Below are 22,918 nucleotides of genomic sequence, written 5' to 3'. Positions count from 1 at the left end.
AGGGGCCCCACGTCCAGCTATTCAGCGGCAATTCGGCAGACGGTCCCTCACTCCAGCTCAGAGCCAAGGACCTCCCGCCAAATTGCCATCACAGATCGCAATCGTGATCGCAGGGGGGGTTTTTTTGGCTGCTTGGGGCAGCCAAAACCCTGGAGCCGGCCCTGTATACAGCGCTATGGGTGTGGGTCTGAATTCAACATGTAATATACAGAGTCTGCAATATGGCTGAACCAATTAGCACTACTGATGGGAATTGGAAAAGTGACTTATTAGACACGCCTCCTTAAGCTAGCTCCTCTGTCTCCGTCCGAGAATATAGCAAGTAGAAGGACGGGGGTGGTGACAGTAGCCAGTGAAGATCGGTACAGTACACTAACAACCCCCACTGGGTTGCTGTGGACGGCGCGATGCAGAGTAAAAATGGGAGGGGGGACTTCAATCCCCAGAAAGCTTTGCGTCTTTCCCCGATCGCCGACGCGTTCCGGCTCCTCCTTTCATTGGGATACACAGACAGGAGGCACGTTTATTCCCCGCTGCGCAGCTCCTCCAGCGCCTCACCCAGCCCCAGTTGCTAACTTGCTCCTGGAGCCGTGCCAGCAAGGCAGAGTTAAAGTGACAGGAGAACAACAAAGCGTCCGACTGCGGAATATCCTCCCCCGCGAAGTTGTGGAGCCCGGCCTGGAAAATGACTCGGAGCGGCCGAGGGCCGCCCGGCTCTTGGGAGCGCGCTGCGGGGGGCAGAATGACTGCGTGTCTAATGCACGTGCCGCTGCTGCGGGGCTGGCTGTGCGGTGGGAGGGGCAAGTCCCGTCCCCCCTTCTGAGCACATGCTCCCAGGCGCCAAGGGCTGTGGCCCGGCTGAAGCCGGGAGGCTCCACCCCACACTCCGGCTGCCTCTCTCCGCGGCCAGGGCTGGAGGGTGCGATCCAGGGGCAGGTGGCCCAGCCCAGCTGCCGGTGGCGGCGGGTTGGAGGGTGGCAACATCCCAGCAGCGGGTGCCCCCGGCCCGCCCCGTCGCACTCGCCGCCCTAGAGAAGGGCCGGTCGCTTCGTGGCTCACTGTGGGAGCCGGAGCGGCAACAGCGCGCTTGGCTCCTTTGTCTGGTTTCTCTTTCCCTTCCCGGCACAGACACACACACGTGCTGCCCCGGCCTCCCCTGGGGGCGCGTCCCGGGCAGCGGGAGCCAGAGCCCGGCTGCTGGCGAGCCGCTGGGGAGCTGCCGGAGCGGAGATGAAGCCCCTGACTAGGCGCTGCTGCTCCGAGGAGGGGCTGCTGCTGCAGGTCACCCTCCTGCTCAGCCTGGCGGGGCTGCGGCTGGACCTGGATCTCCTCCGGCGCCGGGCCCCGGACACTTCCCACGCGGGGAGCAGCCCTCCGCACCCTAAGTGCCCAGAGCGGGACTGGGACCGGCTGCTGCTGCTCCGGGAGGTGCGGGCGCTGGGGGGCCCTTACATCCCCAGCACCCGCCTGGACGCCTGGCTGGTGCACGCCGTGGCCGGCGAGGAGAATGGGGCGCTCCCCTCCTCGCCTGTCAGTGGCGCCGGCGGAGATGGCCCCAGCGAAAGCGGTGCCCAGGAGGGCCCCGGCCACTCCCACTCCGTCCGGGGGAGCAGCCTGCAGCAGCAGGCCCAGGAGGAAGGGGATGGAGGAGTTGCAGCGGCCCCCGGAGCCGAGCCCAGCCCTGGGGGAAGTGACTGCCCTACCCTAGAGGTAAGGGGCAGGGGAGGACAGCATCGCTCCCCGCCTGGGGTTTTTAGTCCGGAGATAGCTTGGGGACCCATAGAGCCGGCAGCCGGGGAGGTGGGGCGAAGACCTGCCTCCACTTCGCGCATCTTCTGCGGGTGAAAGCGGGTATCTGCAGATCGGAGAGGAGGAGGAGTCTCGCATGCCATGGGGACATCCCAAGCGTGGGGGGGGGGCGCGAGACACACATCCCCACCATACCTCGAGGATGCATCCAGGGCGAGATGCTCCTCACACTTTCCCCTTTTCTGGTTATGAAATAACTGGGTGTTACATCGTGTTGCAAAACTACTGGGGAGGGGCCTGGAATGCTGGGACCAGCTGGCCTCCCTGCCCCCTTCCACAAAACAAAGCTTGGCAGAAGGAGGTTCAGGTTTGGATCTGAATGCCCCAACTTGCACCTGTCCCTATAATAAGATAAATCCTAAATGTTGAGCGGCCAACACACCGACGCGAACTTCCAGGAAGCTTGGATCTCAAAATGCTTCTTTCTTTCATGATTCCCCAGCTGAGGAGGATGCAAATGCTGCCCTCACTCCTTGGAGACAGAGGTTTAATCTGAACATATTACTGTGTATCCTGTAACAAAAGGAGGAATGGGAAGGAAAAGGAGGCAGCTTCTTAAACTGTCATTGACATATTTTGAAATCTAAAGTAAAATAATACTTGGATGACCATACTTTTGCATACTAGATTATAAACTCTGAGGGCTAAGATTTTTTCAATAACTTGAGTTCAGTGATCAGCTGCAACTGATGCTGTCTAATTATTAACAATCCTTACATTGTAAAAAACCTCTTTTAATTTTTCTCAACATTAGGATTTTGCACAAGGATTAGCTTGGTTATGATTCTGGACTGTATTGATATTATTTGTGTAGGTAGTTGCAGAACTAGTTTCTCCACCCTAACCTAAAGGGATCACTGTACTGGAGTGAGGAATGATTCATTTTCTGTTCTAATGTAGCTCTGGACCTCTCTGGAGCCCTACTTCCCTAAAGTATAGAATGGTTGAGAGAGAGACTAATAAACTGAATCCCAAATCTCAATACTCTTGAGTTGAAACATAAATGGATTCCTAGAATGAAAAATCCAGTGTCTTCTCCACCAAATTATCTAGCTTCCTAATAAATTAACAGACACAAAATGTATTGTAATTTGACCTCACCCTCCCTGAATGACCTAACCTCGTTATCTCCATACTGATTCTTGCCAGCATATTTATACCTGCCCCTGGAAATTTCCATTACATGCATCCGACAAAGTGGGCATTCACCCACGAAAGCTTATGCTCCAATACTTCTGTTAATCTTAAAGGTGCCACAGGACTCTCTGTTGCTTTTTAATGAAAAGTACAGTGGCTGATGTGTCCTATCTGGGCATGCAATCATTTACAACATAGTTTGACCTGTTTTTCTCTTTAGTCCTCTGAGAGAAGACGTAGTATTATGAAAGCTTGTCAGTCTTTAAGAACAAGTAGAGCTGTATAGGTGTTCCTGCATTAGGTTGTTACACAACAAACTGAGATCAGCGTAGCCTTGGTATTTACTGTGATGGAACCAGACTGTCATTAAATGGATTTTTGTAATAAAATATAGGCTTCACAATAATGTTTTGTTGCCTTACTAATCAATCCAATCAAATATTAGCACTCATAAAAATATGGCTTGTAAAGTAAAAAATTGAATAAATAACTAATAGTTCCATTAATTTTACGAGGCTATCTTTAGCATGTTAAAAGTGACATTATTTATGTGAATAAGCTATTCACTGCACAATACTACTCACATGAGTAAAGTTAAACATGTGTACATCTTTTTTTCCTGGATCACACACATAAGATTATATTATATAAACAGAAGACTTCAAATTGTAGCAATGCAAAAATTATAAATTGATGTCCCATGGATTCTTACTGAAAAATTTGCTCAAGAAATAAGTAAGGAGGAGTTTGAATGCAGAGAGGGAGAAAAGTCAATGTTGGAAAAGGGACCAAGACAAGGGTAGAAAAAGAATATAATATTTTGGGTTGTGCTAGAATTTTATATAGTGAACGAGTGGGACCCATTTTCTAAAAACACCTTAAAAGGTGTGAATATGGAGTTTTAAAGATCTCAGCATTGTAACCGTGCCTTCGTGGGTCACAATTGAGAATACCAAATTCAGGACAAACTGCTGATAAATACACCCCAAAACTGGTGGTTATTCCCCCATAATGTATACCAACCAGCAACAAAAGTAAACTTCTGTTTCGGCACACTGGCTAACAAGAAATCAGAAAAGCAGTTTCCCTAGGCATTCCAGTCCTTGAATTACCACCAAAAAAACTGGATTTAAAGATGAGTGGTTCTTAAAAATCAATCTCATCAAATAAAAGGTTCTTCTGATCCCAAAGGACCAGCCACACACCCAGCTCAATATATAACTCAGATCTTACCCCAAAATTACGCTGATGCCAATCCTTTAATATCTAAGATCTAAAGGTTTATTTATAAAAAAGAAAGAAAGGTGAGAGTTAAATTGGTTAAAGGAATAAAATACATAAAATAAATGCAAAGTTCTTGCATGAGGCTTGTAGCAATGATGGAATAAACTGCTGACTTAATAAGTCTCTGGTTGCTTCCAAATCATTGGAAAGACCTCAGTCCTTAGCCGTACGTCTGCACTTACCGGAGGGTCCGGCGGCAGGCAATCGATGTTCTGGGATCGATCCCGGAAGTGCTCGCCGTCGACGCCGGTACTCCAGCTCGGCGAGAGGAGTGCGCGGCATCAACGGGGGAGCCTCCCTGCCGCGTCTGGACCCATGGTAAGTTCGGACTAAGGTACTTCGAATTCAGCTACGTTATTAACGTAGCTGAATTTGCGTACCTGAGTCCGAAGTGGGGGGTTAGTGGGGACCAGGCCTTGGTTAGAATGCTCCCATTTGTACAAGTCCATAGTTCAGAGGTTTGAGCAGGAAAGGGACAAAACGGAGGTGTTTGCTGGGCCTTTTATAGCTTCTGCTATGTGGAGGGATACCCATTGTTTCAAAGAAAGCCCTCAGCAGTTAGTGGAAAATTACAGGTAAAAGAGGGGGTTTGGAGTCATATGGGCAAGTCACATGTCCATGCATAATTTTGCTTAGTTTTTGCAGGAAACCATTACCTATACTTCAAATGGAAAGTTCACAGAAAAGTCCATTCAGTGTAGATCGGTGCCTCCCTGGTCCATTGTGATTTGTGTCCTTTTGATGGGCCACCTAATTTACATAGTCTCTCCAAGATGTGCTGGCTAACTACCTTGTGGGTGTTACCCCAGGAGCAAACATTTGAAATCCAGGTATAGAGCCAATACTCATAACTGCAAATACAAAAAAAATACATGCATACAGATAGCATGATAATAACCAGCAAATCATAACCTTTTTATAGACATCTTACATGCCACATTTTGCACAAGATTTGTTGCAAATATATAACAGTGGTTGCAACAATGTTCTATATGGTCATATTTTAATCAGATAACATCACAGACCCATTTTCCAAAAACACCTTAAAAGGTGTGAATATGGAGTTTTAAAGATCTTAGCACAGCACGTTATGATGTCATTCTTATTATCCATGTTGCAAGAACATCTATCCTCAAACACACAGGAAGACACAATCCTTGCCTCAAGGAGCTTTCAGTACAAGAAAAAAGTTCACAATCTAAGGCCCTGTTCTGCAAAGACTTATGCATGAGAGTTGTCCCATTGAATTCAACGGGACTGTGTACATACATAAGGTACTCACGTGTAAGTGTTTTAAGGAGTGGGATGTAAGAATTGGAGTAGAACTTTCCTTTCAGAGGCATTGGGGTTTGCTGCTTTTCATTCAAGAGAAACAGGTAGGGACTGCTTGGGTCAGAAGACTGGTAATGGGATATGGAGCCTTGTGATGGCTGTATTACTTGCCTATGTGGTCAACATCACAGCAACCAGTATTACAGCTGACACTAATCAGCACCTGGCTGGCAGTCTTGGCAGAGATTCCCAAGACCCAAGTGAGCATTGAAGCTGAACTCCTGACTCACTCCTGTATGGGACTCTGTCCAACTCAGGAGTGAGACACATTGCCAGTGCTGGGGAAAGCTATGTCCCCCACCCAAGCTGGATTTGCTGTGTAGCTTAGCCCCATTTTCCAGGGCTGTGTTTGTCTGGTACCTTGTGCAAGTACTGAATTCACACACACACAATTAAAAAATGCCTGCTTTAATTATTAATTTAATTACATTGTTTATAAATTATGAAAGTAAGGGAAGCAAGAGCTAATTCAATAATGTTATTGTTTGTTTTCATAACTGTCTACAAGTCCATGTTTGGGGATCTTATTTTAGGGGAGTTATATATGGCCTGTTAATAGTGCCCAATAAATTCTGCCATCTTTTTTTAAGGCAAGAGCAGTTGAGGGAGCTAAGATTCTATAAGGATATAACCTGACCCCTAATTTTAAACTTATTGAAAGTCTTTACATGGCATTAGAGCTATTTGAATTGTACAGTATAATTGCTTTTTCCAATGAGTGTTGTCGTTTCAGTGAAGTAATGCAGATTTAGTTTTTGTAATGCAATTCTTAAATTCATATTGCTGGTAACAATATATGATCATAGAAATGTAGGGCTGGAAGGGACCTCGAGAGGTCATCAAGTCCAGCCCACTGCACTGAGGCAGGACCAAGTAAACCTAGACCATCCCTGACAGGTATTTGTCCAGCCGGTTCTTGAAAACCTCCAATGATGGGGATTTCACAACCTCCCTTGCAAGCCAATTCCAGAGTTTAACTACCCTTATAGTTAGAACATTTTTCCTAATATCTAACTTAAATCTCCCTTGATGCAGATTAAGCTCGTTACTTTTTGTCCTACCTTCAGTGGACATGGAGAACAATTGATTATCATCTTCTTTATAGCAGCCATTAACATATTTGAAGACTGTTTTCGCCCTCCCCCCCACCCCCGCCCAGTCCTCCTTTCTCAAGTCTAATATACCATTCTTTAATCTTTCCTCATAGGTCAGATTTTTCTGAACCTTTTATCATTTTCATTGCTGTCCTCTGGACTCTCTCCAGTTTGTCCACATCTTTCCTGAAGTGTGGCATCCAGAATTGGACACAGTACTTCACCTATGCTGAGTGGAGCAGGAGTTACCTCCCCTGTCTTACATATAACACTCCTGTTAATACACCTCAGAATATTAGCTGTTTTACAACTGCATCACATTGTTGGCTCATATTCAATTTGTGATCTACTATAACCCCTAGATCCTTTTCAGCAGAACTATGGCCTAGCTAGTTATTCCCCATTTTGTAGCTGTGCATTTGATTTTTCCTTCCTGAGTGAAGTACTTTGCATTTGTCTTTATTGAATTTCATCTTGTCGAATTCAGACCAATTCTTCAGTTTGTCAAAGTCCTTTTGAATTCTAATCCTGTTCTCCAAAGTGCTTGCAACCCACTGTTAACTTCGTATCATCTGCAAATTTTATAAGCATGCTCTCCATGCCATGAATGAAAATATTGACTAATGCCGGACCCAACACTCAGTGGTGGTGTGTTCTGATTGTGCGTCTTACAGCATGCTGCAATGTGCCTAGTGTTTGAAAGAGCCACATGAAGCAAGAGGGCCAGAACAGTGGAGTGTGGGTCAGAATTGGAGGGCTAAACCTTGAGAAGTGTCTTGACGTGTGCAATGCAATCTCAAACATGTGGGAGGGCACTCTGGATGTAGGATGTGCATAAGAGGCATTTATGGGAGAGAGTGAAGGGCATGCTGAGGCATGCCAGGGAGGCAGAGGCTAGGGGGCGAATTGCAGGAAATGAAATGCAGACAGGAGCAAAGGTGAGGACAAAGAAGTCTGAATTTGATGTAGAAGCAGATCAGCAGTCAGGACCAGTGATTCAAAGAGAAGGTGACCCTGTCAGGGAAGAGGACTTTTCTACAGCAAGTAACAGACTTGGGAGGATACACTGCTAATTGTGAAGGATCAAAAGAAAGAGACTTCAGTAGTGGACATGAGAAATGACCAGGGTTTGAGCAGTAAGGATGGTAAGGAAAGGACGGATGTTTTTCTTATAGAGGAAGAACTGGCAGGATTTAGTGACGGGATGGGAGTAGTGGAAGAGGAGAAAGAGGAGTCAAATATAGCACCAAGGTTGTGTGATTTACCAACTGTGAGAACAGGGACATTGTTGACCATGATAAAGAGGGGAGTGGTGAGATGGGTATTTTTGGGGAGGAGGACAGGTGAAGGAGAAAAGGAGTACCTTGTTCACTATGGTCAGCCTGAGGGAGGGACTATATTTCTTCCTGGAAGTCTAGAGACACTTGCAGATGTAGGACTGAACAGAGAGGGAGAGGATAGGGAACAGAGGTCGATTTGGGAGTTGTCAGCATAGAGACTTTAATTAACACCATGAGAATAGATGAGGTTGCTCAGGTGTATGGTGTTGTAGGAGAAGAGGAGGAGGAGGGAGCCCTGAGAGACTCTATTAGAGAGGAGAAGCTACCAAGGGGAAGAGAGTAGGAGAATCCTGTCAAGCACAAAATTACAAAAGCCCAAGGAGGAGGGAGTAACTGATAGTCAAAGGCAGCAGACAGCTTGAGCAGGATGAGGCTAGAGAAAAGGCCCCTGAACTTGGCAGAGAACCTAGTGAGAATGGCCCTAGATGAGTCAACAGGCTGGAAGTCAAAGTGCAGATCGATGAGAAAGACGGAGGAGAGGAAACTGAGGAAATGGGAGAAGAAGACTCCACAGAAGGAGTGTGGAGGTGGAGAGAGGAGGGCGATGGGGCTGTAGGTGGGAAAGTGAGGGTTAACTGTCTACACTAGAAATGTAGACACAGCTTATGCTGGCAAAAAAGTGCATGTAGAAGCCTGTATAACTTAAACCAGTTTGGTGAACAAAATAGGCTATAGCCGCAAAAGCACTCTTATGCTGGTATAACTGCAACTACATGAGGGCTTTTGTTAGTATAGAAATGTTGTCAAAAATCAACCCCCTAACTGGCATTGCTATACTGGCAAAAGTTTCTATTGTAGATTTGGTCATAGGAAGTGGATGAAGAGAACTCAGGAGGGAATAAAGGTCGAAGGGATGCATCAGTGGGTTAAAAGAGAATAGTAAATAAACAAACAAGCTGCTGTGTTATACAGTTCACAAGTTTAGTATTTAGTATTTGTATTACTGCAGCACCTGGCTTCCTGGCCCATGACTCCTATTGGGCTAGGCACTGCACAAACACAGAACAAAATCCATTTTACAAATCACTTTGTCCTTTCTATTAATAGTTCTTCCTTCAGGCTGAAATTAACTCCTGGTGTAGAGGGCCAATGCAAGGCCAAACGCTTTGACTGAAAACCTAAAGGTCTATTCAATATTTTCTAGAAATGCTTTAAAAGACTAATTTTTGAGTGTTTTAAAGGGATCTCAGTGATTTTTCAAGTTATGAACTATACAGTAACTGAATCTGTGTAGTTTCCACATCTGTAGTAAGTTAATAAAAATACCATAGCGCTATGTATTTTGCTTCTAATTCTGTCCATCACTACTTGCATTCTGGAGGAGGAGTCATATATATAAATGTGTGTGATATATTGCATACACACATTTAACAGCGTGTTTTCAAGTAAACATGATGGTTGACATAGTAGACCCAGTGCTGTGTAAATACTTCCCCCCCCCCCACCCCGTGTCTGTTTGATCCAATAGAATAGACTGTCATGATTCTTCTGAAGCCAACAAGGGTATCTTCAGTAGCGTGTGCCTATTTGCAGCCCAGAGTAAATTTTTGGGATTGAGATATTGAAAATAATAATAGATGTTAGATGGGTGCAGCATTTGAAGCCAGGGATGCAATATTCAGTTAGCCTAAATAACTAACTTGACTAATTTTAGCAATCTTAATAAAATGCCTAGGCATGGTATTACATAAAATATGTAATCCAAGGCAGCCTGATTGTCATAATCCTGATATTTCCAGTGCTATGGTTTTATCTTCCAAACTTTTTAAACTGTGATTATATTTCAAAGGATAATGTCCCTTTCAGAGGACTTTAAATGTCTGTGTCTGAGGAAAAAAAAGATGTTTTGTTTCATTATGACTGTAGAGGACTGACTTGATACATGTTCTTTTTTAGTCCAGATTAAGCAGATGTCAAACAATTTGTAGAATTAATTATATGTAGCTTATTTAAAGTACACAGACGAATAGCAGCAGCAGTAATCAGATAGCAAGCAGCTGTATAAGAACGAGATATTTTTATTACTTAATCAAAACATAGTAAAATAGACACTGCTGGTTGTGTAACCAGTATCTGTAGTTCTTTTGCACAGGTCTGTCTTGTACTGTGTGGTGTAAACTTGTGTAAAGTGCCATTTGACTTTGTTTAAAGTGTAGAGAACTTGGTGAAAAAAAATCACAAAAATGTTCAACCAGTGATGCTTCTTGCCAATTTAGCGGGACAAAGAATGCACTTTAGTTTAAGAGCAAGCTGTAGCTTGAGAAATCTTTTAACATCTATTTTTATCTTTGATAAAGTTATCTATAGTTTTACAAAGGAAATGGGACAAAACAAAACAAAAAAAAACCACATAGCAAAGCAACACACAGATTAACAACAACAATGGAGTGAGTATTTCCAGTCCAGGCTTAAAACTAAATATAATGGAAAGTGAATAACCAGCAATAAAAACAATGTCCACAAATAATCGAGGGTCAAGTTTGGAACGTCTGCCTCACTGTGAAATGCATGATCTAAAGCAATGATGGGTAGAACGGCAGCGAATGCTGGTTTGTACTGTCTGCTCCTACTAGAGACCTCTTTCCCATCTGTGTCTTAATACTTTGCACTCTTTAAACATTAGTTATGAACTTAGTCCATATTGTTACTTCAATGTTAAAGATTGGTAAACTGAAGCTGAGAGGTTAAGTGATTTGTCCTAGATTGCACACCAAGCAAATGCCACAACCAGGATTAAGAACCCAGGCCTCCTAGATGCAAGGCTGATGCCTAATCCACTAACCAGATTTACTCCCAAATTCTATTCTCTAGTGTAATTAAAATCAACAAGTGTCAGAGGTGAGAATAGAATTTGGGATTCCCTGGCTCTCAGCATTGCGCTTAGTGCACTAATCCAGAGGTGTCAAACACTCAGCCTGTTCAACATGTTGCAGTATTTTCAGAACCTACAGATCTGAAGGTTTTTGTTTGTTTGTTTGTTTTGTTTTTTAGAGTAAGTCTCTACATAACAATGGCCACTCTGGGTCAGACCAATGGTCCATCTAGCCCAGTGGTTCTCAACCTGCAAGCTGCTTACAGCCCCAATCAGCACACAGCTGTGGCCCATGTGACATTCTCAGGGCTATACAGATAGTATATATATTGTGTGGATGCAGCCTACATAATACATAGAGAGCTGCATATGTGGCCCGCAATGGTAAATAGGATCAGAACCACTGATCTTGCCAAGTATCCTATCTTTTGACAGTGGCCAATGCCAGGTGCTTCAGAGGAAATTAACACACCAGGTAATGATCTCCTAGAACTGGAAGGGACCTTGAAAGGTCATCAAGTCCAGCCCTCTGCCTTCACTAGCAGGACCAAGTACTGATTTTGCCCCAGATCCCTAAGTGGCCCCCTCAAGGACTGAACTCACAATCCTGGGTTTAGCAGGCCAATGCTTAAACCACTGAGCTATCCCTCCCCCCATATCAAGTGATCCATCCCCTGTTGCCCATTCCCAGATTCTGGCAAACACAGGCTAAGGACACTTCAGGTTTTGCATCTTTGCCCATCCTGGCTAATAGCCACTGATGGCCCTATCCTCCATGAACTTTAGTTCTTTTTTGAACCCTGTTATAGTCTGGGCCTTCACAACATCCTCTGGCAAAGAATTCCACAGGTTGACTGTGAGTAGTGTAAAGAAATACTTCCTTTTGAGTGTTTTAAACCTGCTGCCTATTAATTTCATTTGGTGACCCCTAGTTCTTGTGTTATGAGAAGGAGTAACTAATACTTCTTTATTTACTTTCTCCACACCAGTCATGATTTTATAGACCTTAATCATATCCCCCCTTATTCGTCTCTTTTCCAAGCTGAAAAGTCCCAGTTTTATTAATTTCTCCACATGTGGAAGATGTTCCATACCCTAAATCATTTTTGTTGCCCTTTTCTGAACCTTTTCCATTCCAATATATCTTATATGAGATGGGGCGGTCACATCTGCACGCAGTATTCAAGATTTGGGCGTACCACGAATTTATATAGAGGCAATATGATATGGCTCTAGCCCTTATGGGTTATATAGAAAATCTTCCAAATATGACTTCTGCGGAGTTGTCTTCCTGAGTCTGCAGACAATCTGGAACAATGGCTCTGAGAAGTGTGAACTTCCCCACCCCATTGATCTCATTGGATGTGAACGCTAAAGCCTATGCAGGTCCTGGCCTCCTGAAGTGATAGGAAAGGATCTGAAAGCTATCTCTGAATTGGTGGTGGCAGTAAAGGCATGAAAACCACTGACTTTTGTAGATTGTAGAAATATTTGACCACTGTTTTTGCCCTTATAAAGGAACTAACCATTCTGAAGCATCAGAAAAGAGTTGTCTTCCTGATGATGGAACAGCTGTTAAAGGCTAGCCTAACTACACAATAGGCTTATAGCAGGCTATCAGCTGTTGTATATGTCCATTCTAGGCTAATGCAATTTCAAAAGCTTTGCATTATCTACACTGCAAACACGTGTCCATTACTGTTCACAAAGCTGCTGCAGCCCAATCCCCTCTCCCCCAGAGGTGGGATGAGGTTGTGCCCTTTACGTTTCTGCTATGAATCCTGAGGATGCTGTCTATGTTGCCTCCCCATTCATAATTTTCTATTTATCCTTACCCTTTGGGACACCACATTGCGGCTGTTATCCTGCAAGCTAAAGATTCCTTCATGCCACTCCTCAGTCATCGAGAAAGGTTGCTTTTGAGGGGTGGATTTGCTCTTTTATGCTGGGCTGAACACTCTGTATTGCTTTCAGCATGCTGTACACCTGCTAGCCAGGGGGAGCAGCTGCAGGTTTTTATACCTATTTATCCATGCCTATATCTCAGTTTTTGATTGAGATAGTAATGAATTATATTAATTTTTGTCAAATATAGGCCAGTTCTTTCTAGATTTAAAGACTTATCTCTGATTGTACAAACACTTGTGTGGGTGAATAACTGTTTGCACAGATGTAGCCCTACTGAACTCATGTAAGCATGTGCAGGAACACGACCTTAGTTATTGCAGACTGAAAATCTCACATCCTAAACTGCCTTCCACTGGCATTCTACTACAGGGGTGGGGGGGGGAGGAATATATTTAAAACATTTGCAAACAAATTGCTTCCTGATCTTTGTTCATAACAAGCAAGTTCTCTGATCAGTTCCACATATCTGACTATTTTCTCAGTTGCAGTTATATTGAAGTCTCCTTATTAGTATCTGGAAATTGTATATATATATATATACTGGGTAAAGACCCCTTGCATCAGAGGGATTGATTAATGCATTTGATGCCTGTTTACCATTGGAAAAGACTATATTTAAAATTAAGGGTTCCCTTATGACTTTTGAAAAAGTGATATAATAAAATTAAGGTCCTAAGTTACTTTGTTTCCCAAGAACATTTAGTACATTTTAAAATACTTTGTCTTTCTATGTTTTTAGCTTTATTGACAATTCAAATAATTTTGAGTCTGTTTTGTATCAAGTTGTACTTAAAAAAAACAGACACTTTTTGAAGTTCAGAAAAAGCTTTATATAGGAGAGAAACTGATACAAGCTGGAGAATGTATACAGTTCATGTCTGGGGATCAACAAAGCCTTAAACCTAAATTAATGGTGCTCCAACATGATTTTGGAACAGAGAAGGTAACACTTGGTATTCAATTGGAACCTACCTTTTCTGCTGTTGCAGAACATTCCATTCTAGAGAATGGAGTTAGCCATTGTAGACATTGTCTTTTTAGTTCTCGATTGAAAGTTCCAGTATGTATGCTTCTGCTTCGCGTTCTTCTCAAACACCAGAAACAACATTATTCTGATTTCAGAATATTGAAAAGTTTTTGCTTTCAGTGTCTTCTGGATGTCATTCCAGAATAATGCACTGTATTGGAATATAGTCACAATGTATCCACCATGCAATGGAGTTTTAAGTTATATGCAGACAATTACAAAAATAACTTTTCTGACCCCCTCCTCCGTGACTGCCTACATAGAAACAAAATAGTTACTGTAATAGCAGTTGCAAACCCCTTCCTGCCATATCACCATGAGCACAATTTCTTGTAAGTTCTGTGTCACTGCTTAGCATGTTTGTATATTAAAAAACTTACGGTAGTGTCTGCTTTTATGTCCAACGCAATTGTGGGTCATCCTTTGCAGCTCTATACAATTCAGCTACCCCCTGCTGGTGAGTGAAGCAGAAGAATGTCTAGGTATACCATAAGGAGGGTCAGTATCCCCCTATAAAACTGGAGATAGAGCATACATTAGTGTATTACACATGCAGGATTCTGTCCTACTTCAGTCCTAGTCTCAGCTTGTCATGTTATGACATTTATATATGATCATATATATGTTTCACTGGAAATTATATACTATGGCTGAATTAAGCAGGGGTGTCTTTTTAAAGATTACTTTTGGCATTAGTATACTTTTTCTGACTCTTCAGGATGTAGACTTGGAAACTGGTCAGGAAGCTTTGGATTACTATTATCCGCATAAAGGAAGTGAACAATCAGAATCACAAGAGGGGGAGGAGAAGATAAAGCAGGTGAATGAAGAAGAAAATGAAAAAAAGGCTAAACCTGAGGGGGAAGAGAGAGAAAATACAGATTCTAGCACTGAGGTAAGTGTAATGATACAAAAAAGCCACACAGCCTCTGGGTAAATGGTTTATCATTCGTTCTGTGAGTGCTATTAGGAAAATTAGTAAAGAGGCAATGTCTGGATGGTATTCTGTAAATATGACATTCCCAATCTCCTTCTCAAAAGTTAAGCTCCCTTTACAAATATGGTTTCACCTTGAAACATTCTAATCCTTCCAAAATCAGTCATCTTAAAATTAGTTTTTATTTTCTGTTCATTCTAGTTCTGAAGACAGCAGACCTTCCCTCTTCAAGCTTTCAAAGTTAGCCACATAAATATTTGAGACAAGGATGCTAAATTATGCTGATTTCATATAGATGGTGCTTTATGCTCACAGGATTCAGTGTTAAGTAGGATTGGTCCCTAGGGGATTAAATTTTGGATGACTTGGTTGCCAATATCTAAGTGTTGTTGTATATTGAAGGGGGGGGGGAATTACACTAAGGATGGTTGCCACATTTTACAGTTACACTAAAGCATGGACTTAAAATCAAATAGGCACTTTTGGTCTATGTTTCTTTGCAATCTGCAATAAAGGGATTGCTCCTTCTTTTCCACATGAGAGCTGAGAATTTAATTTCCAGTCATTTCGCCAGCAGCCCTGCCTGTCACTACCAAATTTGTTTTCAACCTTTACTGGACTTAGAGGCTTCAAACGTGTTTCTACTGTTTGTCAGGATAGCGGGTGCAGCTTCATCGAGGAGGAAAGCACAAGCACTTTGTTTGTGGGGCAGGTGTGATGCTTTTAGTTGTAGGATCATTCTGCTTCTCCTAACAGCATAGCATTTCCTCTTCCAGATGAAGGCTCTATGCATGGTCAACAGCTCCAGTGCATCTCACTATATTGCACTGTTCCAAAGCAGCAGGAAGTTAAGGAGAGCACCTGGGCTCTTTTGTACTTCTGGCAGCTCCATCAGGGGCTTGAGGGACACCTTAAATTTTAATGGGATTACAGTGTTCCACCTAAAACTTCAACCTAAAGATGCTACTGACTGGTAGTGTGGCATCTGTGTGATGGTGGAGATGTGATAGAAAGCCACGATTTGCTTAGGTTTTTGTATATTTCAGACCCTTGCTCAAAATTACAAACCATTGAATCTGCATTAGCTGATTTGCACTCATTTGTGTCTGATGGTTAGAGCCAACTGGACTGAAACCAGAGTGGGAGGAGCAAGGGAGGAGAGGGAGCTCTCCCTCTATTTTTAGCAAAGAAGGGACTGTGCTCCCTTCCCCCACAACCCTTACTTTACCCCTTGTTTGTCTCTAAGAATTGTGCTTTTAAAAGTATTTTTTGTTTCCTCCACTACAGAGCAACAGAAATTCCATAAATTCCTTTCCCTTCTTGGAGGACTATTTGCTGCTGCAGTCATCACAGACAGAAAATGCACTAGAGGTAAATGTGAAATCTCAAAGCTGTATTAGGCAATGGATTACAACTGGTATATTTGGATAATTGGGATAGTCCATTTAATTTAATTAAAGTGTAAGCAGAGAGTATGTCACCAAGTCAGTTCAGTAATTTATCTGAAAACTCTGTTGTAAAAAGCTATTCTGGTCATTACCTTTTAGCATAGTCATTACTTACCAGCTTCCTGAATCTGTAAAATTACATAACTTATTATTTGAAAACTGTTTAAAAATTCCAGTTCTTCCCAGTGCCCCTCGATAATATTCAACAAGACAGTTTATCTATGTAAAATAGATAAACACATGCTTTTTCCAATTTATTACCAAATGTTGACAGTATTTTCACACTCTGTGTTTAGCAACCATGGGCCTTTTAATTGCTAACAGTTTAAAAAAACAACAACAGATCTTGAAAAACTTCCGTGTTTCTTTTAAGAGCATAATTGAAAACACCAGCTCTACCTCCCAGTCTACAGCAGGGCTAGTACGTGATAACTCCATAGAAGAAATATGGCAAGACTTTCTTCTGTCACCTGAGCTACAGGTAAGTGTAGTAGAGAACTTTAGGTATATATATTGTTCTTCTAAAAGTATACACACATCTGACTTGTGCAAGTGCATCTGAGGCTAGGTCTATACTACCCGCCTGAATCGGCGGGTAGAAATCGATCTCTCAGGGATCGAATTATCGCGTCTTGTTGGGACGCGACAATCGATCTCTCGGGGATCGAATTATCGCGTCTTGTTGGGACGCGACAATCGATCCCCGAATCGATGCTCTTACTCCACCAGTGGAGGTGGGAGTAAGCGCCGTCGACGGGGAGCCGCGGAGGTCGATTTTGCCGCCGTCCTCTCAGTGGGGTAAGTCGGCTCCGATAGGTCGAATTTGCGTATCTTAAATCGACCCCCCCCCGTAGTGAAGACCTGCCCTGAGATTATTTGCTTAATGAGCTACAGTCTGATAAGCCCATTTGGATGTGAAAATATGTAGGCTTTAACTGTGTGGACACCTTGCCATACACTTCACAGTTGGTGAGGTGGAGAACATCGTTGGCCCCGTCTAGATGATGGAGCCAAGTATCATCTATGTCATCAATGTCATCTGACTTTAAACAAATCCTTTCTACCATCCCCTTAAATAACCATTAGACAGAACTTCATAACCTAACATTTTTCTGTTCTGGAAGAGATGACATGTTATATGCTCGTTGGTTTATTCATAATACTTTTCTGTTTCAAATCCAGCTTCTGGCTTTAGACTTGGTTCTGTAACTGGACCGGTCGGTAGGTCTAATTTTGCTCTGTTATGTGTTTGTAAATCCCACTGTTTGCAAAGGGGGTTGCAGTTGCATAACTGAAAGCAGAAATAGGCCCTCACAATATGCAAAATATTGGGACAAGCATAGCTTGAGAATGTAAACAGATAAATCTGAATATCAGATTACATAAGTCTGCAAAATATTAGAACCTCATTTGATAAAGGGTCTCTCCCCACTTCTCAGCTAATTTTTAATGCTTTAGAAATCCTATGTTACTAAAGTGTTATCTTTATGTACTGTGATATATTCACAATGAAGCACTGTAAATAAACTAAGCTGTAAAGGAATCAGAGTTTATCTAAATTCTCAAACCTTACTTTATATTTCAAAGTATGTTTTGTGTCTAACTTTCCATAAATGTTACTAACATTTGGTACATAACAGAGATTAAAGGGGGAAAATATTTCTTAATTTTTTTTTTAATTTGTGCATTTGATAGTATTTTGTGTGCAGTGAGGTCTTTCCTCTGTTTGCCCTATTCTTTTGCACAATGAGTTTTTTTTTCTTTCCAAAAGTAAGAAAATGTGGCTTAAAATGACATTTGCCAGATTTTGTCAGGGGCACATATAATACCTGAAACTACTTAATTAAAAAAAAAAAAAAAAAAAAAGACCAGCTTTTAGTTAGTCTTCAGACTATTTTTTGAACATTGGACTTGATAAGAATCAGAGCAGCTACGTTGAGTTCTAGAGACTGAGTCAACAATTGACATAATTATTTTGTACTGTTAGGAGCTACAAAATATAACCAAGGTCTGTGTACTCTGCAACAGTGTGGATCTAAATGCCATGACAAGGTCCCTGGATTCTTTGGCACTCTAGCATTTGGAAATTAGAGGTTATGCAGCAGTTTCATGTATATTGAAAGATAAAATAATAATGAATTCAATATGATAATGAATAATACAATCTTGCTTCCCCCTATTTTGCGTTAGCTGGAAATGCTAGAAGTTTTATATATAAATGTTGAAGGTGTTGATGGCGATAGTAACCTGGAGGTTTTGACAGCAGGAGAGAGAACAGTTGGTGGTTTTAGTGGATGAGAAGGAAGGCAGTTTAAAGGTGTGTGTTTACTGTACAGTTAACCCATACTGTTACTCAGGTGTTGCCCCTAACACCTTTCTAATCCACACACACAAATATCTGACCTGAGTGCAATGGTGCTTTCAAACCGGGCTAGCTGTCCATCCTTCGGTATAGGCTAAAGTCCAAGTGATGCTTTCACTCAGGCTGGCCCCCTGCCCCTTTTGCAGGGAGGACTCAGGCTAAACCACTAGAATGCTGGTAGTCCTTCACTGCCTTCTCACAACTCCTCCCCATCTGCCCAGAATAGCAGATATGTTTTCCCACCATTCACTGGGAAAGACTCAGAGTAGCTCAGCTTGGTAAAGCACAAAGAACTATGGGACATGTCCCCAGAAGTCCTAGCAACACACATGAGTGAGTGCAGCACCAGTAAGGACACAGTAATTTGACTAAAGCTTTGCAGTGTGGCTGCTCTTGCCTGGGCTAGGCTATTTGGGTACTAATCACCTGAGTTATCTCTGCAGTGAGGACATACCCTGAGAGTGAGAGAGAAGCACATTGACTGGATAGGTCTTCCAGAATGATCAGTAAAATAGCTAATGTTGACATCTTAAAACTAAACAGGACAATTTATCCAGCCATTACGCTGAATGTGGCAGTTCATAACTCGCATAGCTTGTTTCAAGCTGTCGGCAGATTTGGGAAGACAGCACTGTAGGGGTTGGACTCTGCTCATGTTTTTAAATGGTTAGTTTCACAATGATGAGGGCTAAAACCATTTGTTTTTAATCTCTTAAATTTTAGAGGATAATTCTGTGTTAAGGGATGAAGGCTGTGGGAAATTCTACAGTCGTAGACTAGATAGACCCCATGTGTAAGTAGAAAATAGTTCTTCCAGACTACATAATAGAAAAGTTTAGTGGTACGGTGGCTTCTAATAGTAGGGAGAATACTGAAAGAAAAAAGAAGAAATAAAAAAAGTGTGTGTATGTATAGGTAAGGAATTTAGAAGTATTTAATTAGAAAAGTTGCTGATTCTGTGTATTTTTTTTCCATTTCCTTTTAGGAGATTTCACTGGGAGATTCTCAACCTGTTGCTAGTAGTAGTAGAGGCATGAATTCATTATCCTCTCACTACACTGTAAATTTGACCCAGGCTATTAGCCATGACGTTAGCCTCCGTGAAGCTATGTTACTGAGATCAAACCACAGCACTAGGGTAAATCCAGAAATAAGGAGTGTACAGAGACAAGAGTCATTTCTGCAGTTAAATTCTAGCATCACAAACCCCGAATCATTACTTAATGGGACTAATTTGGGGTTATTTCCATCTGTTGACATTAGGAACTTAACAAACCAGGATCTTCTTTCAGACCTTGATGAGAACATATTTGATGAGATAAATCTAATGGCATTAGTATTGGAAGAAGGTTTTGATCCTATACAAGTCTCTCAGCTTTTTGAAGAACCTGACTCAGATTCTGGACTTTCTTTAAATTCAAGCCAGAGCACAACCTCTTCAAACAATTCTGATTCATCATCTGTTCCAACCTGCAATGAAGGTGCCGTTGGATACAGTAGCAATATAGAATATATTTCCCACAATGGCTTAGGAGCTGTAGGGGGTCGTTACCTAGAGCATAGTAAACATTGCCATATGGACTATCAAAGCGATTCAGACTATTGTGGGGAATCCACACTTCAACATATTCTTCATAACCACACTTACAATCAGTTGCCAAATGAATTAGGATCCACTTCTAAGAATCATTCTTCATCATCTGGGAAATCAAACGAAGTAAAGGGCAGGTGCCTCACAGATAATCTTAGCCATGATGAATGCTATGTGAAAGCCTTGAGAATTCCATTTTCTGTAGATGAAATTGTGAGCATGCCTACTGATGTGTTCAACAACATGTTATCCAAGTTCTATCTGACAGATACTCAAATATCACTTATACGTGACATAAGGCGAAGAGGAAAAAACAAGGTTGCTGCTCAGAACTGCCGCAAACGTAAACTAGATGTGATCCTGAACTTGGAAGATGATGTGTGTAAGCTTCAAGCCCAAAAAGAAAGCCTTAAGAAGCAGAAATCTCAGTGCAATAAATCAATTAGCCTTATGAAGCAAAAACTAAATGACCTTTATTATGTAATTTTTAGTAGGTTAAGGGATGACCAGGGCAGACCTGTTAATCCAAGCCAGTATGCTCTTCATTGCAGTAGTAATGGCAGGGTTTTGATAATACCTAAGAGACTGGTCACATCAGAACAGAAACAAGATAACCAAAAAGAACGGAAACAAAAATAAGTAATATTAAGATCACTACATTATTTAGAACTCATTGTGCTGACAGTGTGGTGAAGATAGTGGCATAAATGCTGGAGGCCAAGAATGCTTATGAACATGTTAAAAAAGAAAAGAGACCCCAACTGTAATATTTTGAGACTTGTGCATGTGGCCTGCATCTTTAATTATTGGGATGGTTTTTATATATAAATATAGTAAATTGTCAACACTTAGAAGCTACAGCAGTAAAAATGTGCTAGTTTGACTGAGCTGGTGAAATGTAATTAGTCACTGGAGGATGCTAGGCCACCAGCAGAAATAGAATTTCTACTTAGTGTGGATTTATTGCCTTTAAATGAGTTTGCACACAGTATTTGCAAATAAATATTTCACTGACATAATTGTATGGAAAAAGGGTTGGAGGGAGCAGACAGGTATATAAAAGTTGTCACACTTGGAACTAGGAGACTTCTCCCTATTTTGTAGAGAAATTGAAGGATCAATGCAAAAACAAACAAAAAAAACCCCACAAAATTGAGATCAGTTGCAGATGGAGGGAAAAAACATTTTCTTCTTAACTACAAAACTCTTGGAAGGTAAAGTGGCCTTAGATTTTGATTTAGTCTATTAAAACTGGCATAGTTTTTTAAAAGCAGAAGACTTAGATTTACAAAGGTTTGACTTAAATTCCAGCTGGTTTTATGTCTTTATCATTTTTAACTTTTTAGGGGTGTAAATTATTCTTTTTGTACTAGTTTTCTGAAGAGGTCTTGGAGTAGGGTGACCAGATGTCCCGATTTTATAGGGACAGTCCTGATTTTTGGGTCTATTTCATATATAGGCTCCTATTACCTCCCACCCCGTCCTGATTTTTTTGCACTTGCTGGCTGTCTGGTCACCCTATCCTGGAGACTATTCAGACTTTTCCTCTCTCCCACAAAATAAAGACAGACAGACACACACCCAAACACACACACACACACAGTTGTAGTCTCAAGCAAACTGGCATTGCTCATTAATTTTATACTTCTTTTGACATTTTTCCCTCTAAATACATATTGAAGTAAATTGTATCTGCTTCAACACTGTTACACTATAGTCTTATGCCAGGATAACACCATTGACTTTTCTATGTAAACATGAAAGAATGCAGTGGTGAATCAGACACTTCCTCTGATTTGTGTGTTTTCAAATACATGAAGTACTATCTACTGTCTTTTTTCAGTCTGGATAACTTAATTTTTCTCTTTTATCCAAAGCAAAATTACTCGTTTTTCTTACATTTTTAGGTTGTTTTAAAATTAATCTTTTGTAAGCACCTTTAAAAATTCTGTTTAAAAACAAATTAAAGTCAGATTTGCCAAGAGTTCTCAAATGTGCCAGGTAAAATCAACTGCATTATATTACTTGCCTTATGATTGCTTAGAGTGAAGACATACTAGCCTTAGCTTAGGATGTGGATTTATCTGTGCCATGAAATCTGCAAAGGCATTTACATCCTTATTCACAATAGATCATTTTCTCTCTTTTATACATATCCTAAAATAGGTCTGAAAAGGTATTATAAGAAATAAGTATGTAGCGATGAGATAAGAACTTACACCAAAAATGTTACCTTTTAAGTATCATAAACATCAGACACAGAATGTAGTTATGTGGATATCTGGGATCCTAACACAAAAATTGGGACATGGTTTAAAAAACAAAACAAAAAAAACCACAGCTTTAGTATAAGCATACCACAGCAGCACTGTCCAGTAACTCAGAAAAGTGCTATACAAAACATGTAAGTTGCTGTACACACAAAGGAAATATCAAGATTACCTGTATTTCAAAGAAAAATTGGATGAAGTATGCCATTTATCATGGCATGAATCTAGTGTTAAATTTGCTGCACCTATGTTTACAGTAATTAGAGCAGCAGATGCAAGACTATATTTTGTATAACCAAGTACCTACTTTCCTCATAATGCAAAACTTACCCGACAGAGTAATAGTCTGCTCCTATACAATACTCCATTCACACTGTATTTGTACATTAAAAGATTCCTTTCTATATATGTCCAAGTTCTTTTAGTAGTCACATCTACTAGAACAGTGGTTTTCAAACTTTTTTCCTGGGGACCCAATTGAAGAAAATTGTTGATACCTGCGACCCAATGGAGCTGTGGATGAGGTGTTTGGGGTGTGGGAAGGGCTCTGGGGTGGTGCCAGGAATG

At 41.6% G+C, this 22,918-nt stretch overlaps 1 protein-coding gene across 1 annotated transcript; it reads left to right on the top strand.

Moving 5' to 3' along the window:
* The first annotated feature begins 217 nt into the window (after positions 1-217).
* On the top strand, positions 218-22,755 carry NFE2L3 (NFE2 like bZIP transcription factor 3). Its single transcript, XM_054020980.1, has 5 exons — positions 218-1,710; positions 14,462-14,638; positions 15,968-16,051; positions 16,502-16,609; positions 19,476-22,755. The coding sequence occupies exons 1-5, from the start codon at positions 1,231-1,233 to the stop codon at positions 20,718-20,720; spliced, it is 2,094 nt and encodes a 697-aa protein (XP_053876955.1). The 5' UTR covers positions 218-1,230; the 3' UTR covers positions 20,721-22,755.
* Positions 22,756-22,918: the final 163 nt, after the last annotated feature.

Source organism: Malaclemys terrapin, chromosome 2 (assembly GCF_027887155.1).
Source record: "Malaclemys terrapin pileata isolate rMalTer1 chromosome 2, rMalTer1.hap1, whole genome shotgun sequence".
NCBI lineage: Eukaryota > Metazoa > Chordata > Testudines > Emydidae > Malaclemys > Malaclemys terrapin.
The sequence above is the reverse complement of the archived record's forward strand: the minus strand, read 5'-3'. Positions and strand labels throughout refer to the sequence as shown.